Raw genomic sequence first — 8572 nt, 5'->3', positions numbered from 1 at the left:
ATGTATGACATGTATGGGTGTGGCACACCCCTCCCAAGAGATGCTTGGGGGGGTGGGGGCGGGTACCAGCTTCGACCAGCCCAGTATGTCCCAGTACAGCCCAGTATGGCTAGGCTCTGCCCTCCCACCGGCTGATGGGAAGGGATGGGGGCGGGGGGGGGGTGATTAATGGGGGCCATCGCTCACTGTCCGGCAAGGGTGGGGGCTGCCCCCCTCAATGCAGCGATAACGAGCGGCAGGAATAATGAGCGGTGTCACTCCACTTTTCATCGTGATGGAAAGTCATTACAGGCGTCACCGGCGGCGACAACCAGCCATGAATCAACTGCTCTGCTATGAAATTAAAATCGAATAGCCCACACCCCCACCCCATCGCAGCCCCCCCCCCCCAGCAAGGGTTAGGGGCCCTGAGGGCCGGCTCTGTCCAGTGGCAGGGAGACACTCCCCCTCCCCCCCCCAAGGGCCACCCCAAGGACAGGGACACCTCCCTGCTGTCACCCTAGGGGCCCACACCCTGGGGACCAACTCAAAGGAGGGGATGTAGGGGCTCCTCTCCTCCCCCCCGAAGTCCAGATGAACGGGTGGGAGAAGGGCTTTGGCTTTATTCAGCAATATCCACCCCCCCTGCGAGGCCACAGCCACGTTACCAGCACCCCGGGGCTGTGAAAGGGGGGGGGGGTCTGGAGGGCAGGACCCCAACCCTGCTCCTCTCCGTGGATGCCTGTCCCGGGGGGGGCTCACAGGGAGACACCCATCAGGTTCACTGGCCGCCCGCTGTAGCGCTTGGAGATGTCTGCCTCGATCTGCAAAACAGAGCCGGGGGGTCAGGGACGGCAGGGGGATGCAGCATCCTGCTGGGGGCCACCTCCCTCCCTCACCAGCTTCTGGAGCTCCTTGGTCTTCTCCAGCAGCCGGTCAAGCTTGGGCTCCAAGGTGCCCTGCTCTGCCAGGGCGTCCTGCTGCTTCTGGCTCATCACCTCCTTCTTGGCCAACAGCAGCTCTGCCTGCTTCAGCTTCTGCCGCAGCAGCTCGCTCACGCGATCCACGTACCTGTTTGGGAAAAGCCAGGACCTCCGTCACCCCCATCGCCCAAACCAGGTGCCACCCCCATCCCAGGACACCTCCATCTCCTGCTCCAGATCTGCCTCGCAGAGTCCCGTGGCGTCCCCTGCAAGCTCTGATCCCCTGTTTTCCCTCCACCCCCCCGAGCGAAGACCTGGGGGAGGCGAGGATCATGAAGAGGTGCTGCATGCTGCGGGTGCAGAGCTGGCCCAGCAGAGCCCGGGTGGTGGCCAGGAGGGAGCCCACGTGGGCACTGGTCTGGCCCTGCAGCACAGCGGGGGCCAGCTGGAACTGGCTCACAGCCACAACATCAGCCTCCTCCTCCATCTCCACCAGGCGCTGGGACAGGAACAGCTCCAGCTGTGGGGACAGGACCAGGAGACACTCTGGTACTGCCATCCCTGAGGTGGGATGGCAGCGGAGCTGCCCCTTCCCTGGCTCCAGCCCTGGCTGCCACGTCGTACCCACCTCCATGAGCTCGTCGATGAACTGGCTCCGGGTCTCGGTGTTTTCCAGGAGTGTCAGGGCATCGGAGCCGCAGGCAACCCCCTCAGGCACTGGGAGACAAACTGGGGGTGAGCGGGGCAGGGAAGGGATGTCCATGGCTCCAACAGCCTGGCTGTACCCCCCACCACAGCCTGTCCTGCACAGGGTGCTCAGCACCACCCCACGGCACTGTGTAGTGGAGTTCCCAGCAGGGCTATGTGCCCAGCCAAGGTGCTCGGGGTCACTGCAGGGCAGGGAAGAGGGAATAAAGACAGGGTGGGTGCTGCCTGCCACCCTCTGGGACCCCCTGCATCCCTTCGCAGCCGTGCTCACCCTCGGTGCCAGCATCCAGCACTGTGATCTGCACCTCCTCGCTTTCACCATCTCCCCAGTCAATGCCATCATCTTGCTGCAAAAACAAGAGGGTGCCCTGTGAGATGGGGGGAGCCCAGGATGCCCCCAGGTCCCCAGCCCTGGAGCAGGGCAAGACCACACAGCCAGGGGTCAACGCACCTGCGGACCGGGTTCTAGCGTGATCCCCCAGTCAATCTCCTCGCCCTGGGCTCCCCCGTTGGCAGCGGCACCATCATCCACCCTGGTCGGCTCCAGCGTGAAGTCTCCCCAGTCGATCTGCAGGGAGAAGGACAACAGACCCCCTGAAACCCCGGGGGCCAACAGCCTAACCCTAACCGACGTGCGGCAGAGCCGGCTGGGGCTCTCCCCAGCACCGCAGCTCAGCCCCGGCTGGCCAGGACATACCGTGTCCTCCTTCGGCTGCTCCGGTACCTCCTCCACCTCCGGCCGCTCCACCCGCAGGGGCTGAAGTCCTGTCCTCCACTCATAGACGGTGGTGTTGCCTTTCTTCCCCACATGCCGCAGCAGGGGCACCACCAGCTCTGTGGAGCTGGCAGCCACCGCAGGGACATCAGTGCCAGGCACAGGGCAGGGACCCCCCAGCACCCCCAACCCCACCAGGATCCCTCTGGGACAGCCCCAGCCTGGGTGCAGCTGGGAACCCCCCACCAGCCCAACCCACTGTCCCCACACGGGGGGCAGAGGAGATGTGGGGGTCTATCCCTGCGCCCCCATACCCACCCCCTGCCCACCTCTCGCACACGAACTCCACGCAGGCCTGGTACAGCTCGATGGCCTCGGAGAGCGCGCTGGCTCCTGCTCCGATCTCAGACAGCAGTGATGGCAGGTCCTTCACCAAGGCCAGCAGCTCCTGGCGCACATTGTCACCCTGGGGACAGAGCAGGGACCTGTCAGGGCAGGGAGGCTGGCAGCCAAAGCACCCCCGGGGTGGCTTCACACGCGTTGGCAGGAAGGGGACGGAGGGCTGTGGGGTAACCCTACGCCCCCCCAGCTCCTCCCACAGGTAAGGTGGCACTGCGGGGACACCATATGGGACACGTGGTCCCAACTTGAGCCCCGCTGAGGCCAAACGCAGGCATCTAGGGGCCACTTTGGGGAGGGAGGTGGCACAGCAGGACCCCCTCCCCAGCGGGGCTGGCTGCGGGGACTCACGGTGATGCCGTACTGCTTGCAGGAGGCGAAGAACCGCTCCCGCAGCTCGGCTGCCCCCAGCTGACACTCCTCCTCACGGCGGGCGAAGTCCTGCTGGGCCTGCTGGCACCGGCTGATCTGCTTCTTCAGCGAGGGGATCTCGTAGCTGATGCTGCGCACCAGGAGGCTGGCGAGCTCGGCTGCAGGGGAGGGATAAGGGGGGTACTGAGAGGCCACATCACCCCCCCATGAGGCCCTCAGGGTGTCGCAGCCACCTCAGCTGCTGTCCCAGCCACACAGCAGAGCCAGCTCAGCTCGGGGCCCTCACCCCAGTAGGGCCATGGCAGCTCATCATGTCCTGCCCCTTTCCCTGCCCACTCCATCCTCATCCCAGTTTGGAGACCAAACGCCACGCACCGACACCTCCCCAAGGGCTCTCCAGAGCCTGCCCGCAGCCAGAGCAGCCTTACCCAGGTAGGTGTTCTCCTTCTCATAGAGGGACACGATCTCCTGCCAGTCCTGGGGAGGAGGAAGCAGAGGGTGGGGGAGGCTGCGAACATGACGGCTGTCACCGGCCACATGTCCCCAGGCCCAAGCTCACCTTCATGCGCTGGGACGAGTAGCGTCCAAAGAGGTTCTTGGTGGAAGCCTCAGTGCCCTTGAGGATCTCCACGATCCTCAGGCAGTGGAAGTAGTGCAGGTCTGTGTCAGAGGGAAGGACACGGTCACTGGGATGTCTGCCGGGTGCCACTCTCTCCCAGCCCAGGGACCAGAGGTCTCAGAAGGTGTCATGTCACTGACTCCCCATCTCCTCCTCAGCCCAGGTGGAGGTTGCCATAACCAAACCCTCAGGAACAGGCTCCCAGTGCAATGCCCACCCTGGCTGCCCACATCCCAGCTCTCCTGGGACACCCCAACCCCAAGCTCCACTCACAGGCCCCTGCGAGCAGCTGCTTTATCTCCTCGTTCTCCGGCATGTCTTGGATGGCCACGTTGATCTTCTCGCGGATGGCCAGCACCTGGCTCTGCCATTTCAGGTTGCAGTGTCTCCTGTCCACCAGCCAGTCTGCGAGGCAGGCAGGCAGGCGGGAAACAGGGGGTCAGCTGGGAGAAGGGCCTCAGGGAGGGGGTCACACTTCCCCCCTCCCCGAGGCTGCCCTACAGTGCCAGATGGAAGCACTGGCTCCTCATGTGTCCCATCCCCACCAAACAGAGGGGCCAAATGCTGGGATAAAATCCTGGTTCCTTCCCCAGGTCTGGGAAGGGCTGGAGGGGAAAGGGGAGGGTCACCCTGCTGCTGCCTGGGCTGGGGCAACCCACCACGGCACCGAGGGGGGCAGCGCTGGGGCCATGCGTTGCCACACAGTGGGGTGACAAACCCTCCCGGGGAAGAAGGACACGAGTCACCGGTGCCACCTCGCCCCCCGCCCGCCGGGGAGTCCCGGCACGGCTCCCCCACGAAGCATCTGCCCACCCTGGGGGGCTCCCGCGCGGGGGAGGTGAAGCCAAGGGTGCCGTACCCAGGAGCTTGCCGGTCTGGATGTCGATGGGCACGTTCTGGTAGTCCTGGGGAGAGACCTGCGGGGAGGCGAGGGGCGGCGGGACGCGTCAGGGCCTGGGAGCCCAGCAGGGGCCAGGGACTCAGACCCCCCTACTCCAGCGCCCGGGCGCGGCGCGGCGCGGCGCGGCCCGGCCCGGCCCGGCGCGGCCCCGCTCCGCTCCCCCGGGCCTGGGCCCCTTCCCCGCTTCCCCCGCCCGGCCCCGGCCCCCTACCTGCATGCCGCCCGCAACCACTCCGCTTCCGCTTTCCCCCCACCCGCTCCCCGAGCCTCGCCCCGCCTCAGCCAATCCCCGAACACTGCCGCCGCAGCTAAACCAATCAAAACGCACTTGGTCCAACGGGCCCCGCCCTCCTACCAATCAGAAAGGAATCACAGAGTGACAGCGCCACGTGCCGGCCTCCCGGTTGGCTGGGAGGAGACGGGGGGAGGAGGCGCCGCTGACCAATCGCATCGGGCTCGGGGGCGGGGCGGGGGAGGGCACCGCCCACGCATGCGCAGTGCAGCGGGTCCCCAGGGCGGATCCCTCGGGGATCCCCGGGACAGATCAGGGGTTCCGCAGGTCCGTGGGTGCCCTAGCGCGGAGCTGTGATCCCCCTGAGATCCCTGGGAGCCCCCAGATCAGATCCCATGGGGTCCCCAGCTGCCCCTGGAGCAGATCCCAGATCCCTCTGGGATCCCCGGTTGCCCCCAGAGGGGATCCCGGATTCCTCGGGGATCCCCAGCCACCCCTGAGGGCACCCCGGGTCCCTCAGAGATCCCTGTGAGGCCCCCAAGCAGATCCCAGATCCTATGGGGATCCCCAGCTGCCTCTGGAGCAGATCCCAGATCCCTTGGGGACCGCTGGGTGCCCCAGCACAGAGCCAGGATCCCCCCTGGGATCCCCAGCTGCCCCCAGAGGGTATCCCGGGTCTCTTGGGGATGCCCAGGGGAGCCCATAGCAGATCCCAGATCCCTCAGGAATCCCCAGCTTCCCCCATAGCCAATCCCAGATCCCTTGGGGATCCCCAGCTGCCCCCGGAGCGGAGCTCAGATCCCTTGGGGATCACCAGCTGTCCCAGCGCAGAGCCAGGAACCCCCTGGGATCCCCAGCTGGATCCCTGGGGGGGGGGGGGGGGGGGGCAGAGCAGATCCCAGATCCCTTGGGGACCGCTGGGTGCCCCAGCACAGAGCCAGGATCCCCTGGGGACTGCCTGCCGGGAGCAGCTGCCCCGGGATGCCCACGGGACCTGGGGGAGCAGACGCCTCCAGCACCCCAGGGACAACATCACTGTGGGGGGACCCATGCGTGCCAGCGTGTCCCCACGAGCCATGTCCTCATGTAGGGGGTGAGATGGTGGCCCTCCTCCTTCATCCCTCATGGCATCATCACCCGTCCCCGGGCCCGGTGGCAGTGTGGGGGTGTGGGGACAGGCCAGCGGTGCCCGCAGGGCAGAGGCAGCCGGCGGCGGCGGGGAGAAGCGGAAGGCAGGAACCGGTCTGGCAGCCACCGGTTTCGGCTAATCCCGCCGAAAGCCAGAGCCACGTTCCCACCGGCTGCCTTTAACTCCTGGCTGCCCAAAACACGTGCCATGTGCCACCCCAGCACCCGCAGGGGACTTGTCCTCGAAGCCGGTGGGATGGTGAGCCGGGCTCGGTGCCGTGGTAGGTGCCGGCACTCAGAGCTGGCGGCCGCCATCGGGGCTCGGCTCCGGGTTCCCTCGTCATGAATATTCAGCCGTGCCCTGGCCCGGCCCCGCTGTTTGCTCAAGCAGGAGGGGTTTGGTCGCGGGTTCACCTTGACGGGGAGCAAACAGGCCAGCGGCAGGTAGACGGCACCTGCCCGTGCACCGCGGCACCCCCGGCACCCCCGGGCTGGGCGGCCGCAGCGGAGGCGTGGGAGGCGCAGGTACACAGACACGGGGTGCCCGCGGTGGGGAGTGGGACGTGGAAACCCCCTGTTGCCAGCCCGGGGTCACAGCACGGCACGGCTGCGGTTCGGTGATGGGTGTCCCTCCTGGCTCTGGCAAGAGGAGGGGGTATGGCGTTGGGGGGGGAACACAGCAAACCAGCCCAGGGGGCCACCAGCCATCTTCCCTGGGGTGGTGGCCCCAGTCTTGGTGTCCTTGTCCCCCTGCCCCGGCACCCAAAAGCAATGCCGGAGGCACCACCTGGGAGGAGCCCGGGGTGGTGGGGTCGGTCATGGCTGAGCACCGTGGGGACACGGAGCCGTGCTGGCTCCCAGGATGAGGACGGGGTTTTGGGAATCCCCTCCCCACCCACTGCCGGGGAAGCATTCAGCAACTCCGCTCAGGAGCCGCCTTACCTGTCCCTGCCCCGGAGCCACGCTCGGCACCGGAACCTTCCTGGATTGCCGGAGCCCCACCAATGCTCCTGCCTGTCCCTGCAGGCAGGGCTGGGCAGGTGGAAAACCCCAACTTGCAGCGGGTGATGACCCCCCAGCAGGGACCCCGGCATCTCCCCAGCTCCCACCTGCTTCCCAGTTCCTGTTTCTGTTTGCTTACTGGGCTCCCTCCCTGCCCCGCTACACGCAGCTGATACGGCAGCTCCCGGCGGTGCCAGCAGCCTTTCCCCCAGGCTCGGCAATGCCCAAGTCACCAGAGAATCCCCTTCTGGCACCTGCGGGGTCCTCCTGCCCCAGACCCCCCCAGCTCCTCCAGTGCCCACCACGAGCATCCCGGCAGAGACGGTGGGAGAGTGCCAGAGCCGCCTTTGGCAAACACGGGGGTCCCCGCCGGCGCTGCCAAATCGGCAGCCCATGTCCCTTGCCCATCCCTGTCAGCTGTGGGACGTCAGGGATGGGGGGGGATGAGGGACCCCCCCTCCCCCGGAGGGAGTATGACCCACACCTCCATTTCAGGGGCCGGCGGCAATGGCCGACAGCCACGGCTGGTGGAAGCTGACCTTCCTGCGGAAGCGCCGGTCGGCGTCCACGGTGCTGTACGAGAGCCCCGATAACCACACTGCTGCCGGCGGCGAGAGCCAAGAGGGGCCGGGCGAGGAGGGGCCGCCCGGCTTCACCGCCCGCCTGGAGAAGATCGTGGACAAGAGCACCAAGGGCAAACACGTCAAGGTCTCCAACTCGGGACGCTTCAAGGAGAAGAAGAAAGTGCGGGCGACGCTGGCCGACAACCCCAACCTCTGCGCTGCCAGCGAGCGGGAGGAGAAATGACCTGGATGGTTGTCACCCTCCGGCCACCACCACTGGGTGCCTGGGCCGGCTCGGCTCCGTCCCTCCCGAGGGCACCAGACCACCGGGCTTCGGAAGGAGAAATGACTCAGACTGGAGTTTATTTAAGGGAGAAGGAAGGACCCTGTTTAATCGCAGCCCCCCCGGGCTCCTGGCACCCCGGGGGCAGAAGGAGAACCGGGGAGCGGACCCAGGCGCTACCCATCCCTCCCAGCCCCCCGCGGGCAGGGGGAGGGGAGCCCCCCGAGGCTGACTGGTTCATACTGGGCTGAAGATGCTCACCCCAGTTCGGTTGCTTGCTGCAGACCACCGGAGCCCATGGTTCACCCAGCTCTGCCCTGAGCGCGACATCGCCGATCCCAATCCCCTCCTGCACGTCACTCCTGTGGGGGCGAGACTGGGGGACCCCCTTTCTCGTCTCCCAAATGGCTGCGTGGCCGTGGGCAGAGCCACCGACGCTTCATGCTTGCCGGCAGTCACCCCCAAACCAGGGGATGCGATGCTTCCCTGCCCCAAGGGAATGACCCTGCAGGCAAAGTCCCCCCATGAGCTGCCTCCGTGGGGACCGTGGGGGGCTTTGGGCTTCCCGGGAGGAGCCGTATTCCTGCTGGCATCCGGGAATCGCTCCCTGCTCCCAGAAGGGGAGAGCTGACCACGGGGACAGCCGAACTCGCAGCCTCGTTGTTCGTTCGGGTTGTTGGAAGCTGAGCCTTTAGACAGCTCTCGTGCCTGCTGGTAATTAACTGTTGTTAATAAACCAGGTCCGGAA

The 8572-nt window shown here is 66.6% G+C and overlaps 2 protein-coding genes across 6 annotated transcripts; one reads left to right on the top strand and one right to left on the bottom strand.

The window, feature by feature from the left end:
• Window positions 1-587: 587 nt before the first annotated feature.
• On the bottom strand, window positions 588-4864 carry CDK5RAP3 (CDK5 regulatory subunit associated protein 3). Of its 5 annotated transcripts, none has more exons than XM_082494804.1 (14): window positions 4828-4864; window positions 4575-4632; window positions 3989-4120; window positions 3656-3756; window positions 3525-3573; window positions 3076-3254; window positions 2655-2791; window positions 2308-2452; window positions 2062-2178; window positions 1882-1978; window positions 1531-1619; window positions 1217-1422; window positions 879-1050; window positions 588-803 (listed from the first exon to the last, which is right to left on the bottom strand). In XM_082494804.1, exons 1-14 carry the CDS (start codon window positions 4831-4833, stop codon window positions 738-740), a joined length of 1554 nt encoding a protein of 517 aa, XP_082350930.1. In that variant the 5' UTR covers window positions 4834-4864; the 3' UTR covers window positions 588-737. The 5 variants fall into 5 exon arrangements, with proteins under 5 accessions (XP_082350930.1, XP_082350931.1, XP_082350928.1 ...); XM_082494805.1 differs by having other exon boundaries at window positions 1882-1957; XM_082494802.1 differs by having other exon boundaries at window positions 879-1422.
• Window positions 4865-7485: 2621 nt separating this feature from the next.
• PRR15L (proline rich 15 like) lies at window positions 7486-7785 on the top strand (the record flags this gene model as incomplete). The annotated part of the gene is made up of 1 exon (XM_082494831.1): window positions 7486-7785. The coding sequence occupies one exon, from the start codon at window positions 7486-7488 to the stop codon at window positions 7783-7785; it is 300 nt and encodes a 99-aa protein (XP_082350957.1).
• Between the last annotated feature and the right edge of the window lie 787 nt (window positions 7786-8572).

The sequence above is a fragment of the Vanellus vanellus genome (genome assembly GCF_965231255.1).
Source record: "Vanellus vanellus genome assembly, chromosome: 24".
NCBI lineage: Eukaryota > Metazoa > Chordata > Aves > Charadriiformes > Charadriidae > Vanellus > Vanellus vanellus.
The sequence above is the reverse complement of the archived record's forward strand: the minus strand, read 5'-3'. Positions and strand labels throughout refer to the sequence as shown.

Coding starts and splice junctions, on each gene's coding strand:
- CDK5RAP3 (XM_082494802.1), bottom strand. Junction 2,792..3,075: donor GCAAGCAGTACGGCATCACC/GTGAGTCCCCGC, acceptor CTCTGTCCCCAG/GGTGACAATGTGCGCCAGGA. Junction 2,179..2,307: donor AGCAGCCGAAGGAGGACACG/GTATGTCCTGGC, acceptor TTCTCCCTGCAG/ATCGACTGGGGAGACTTCAC.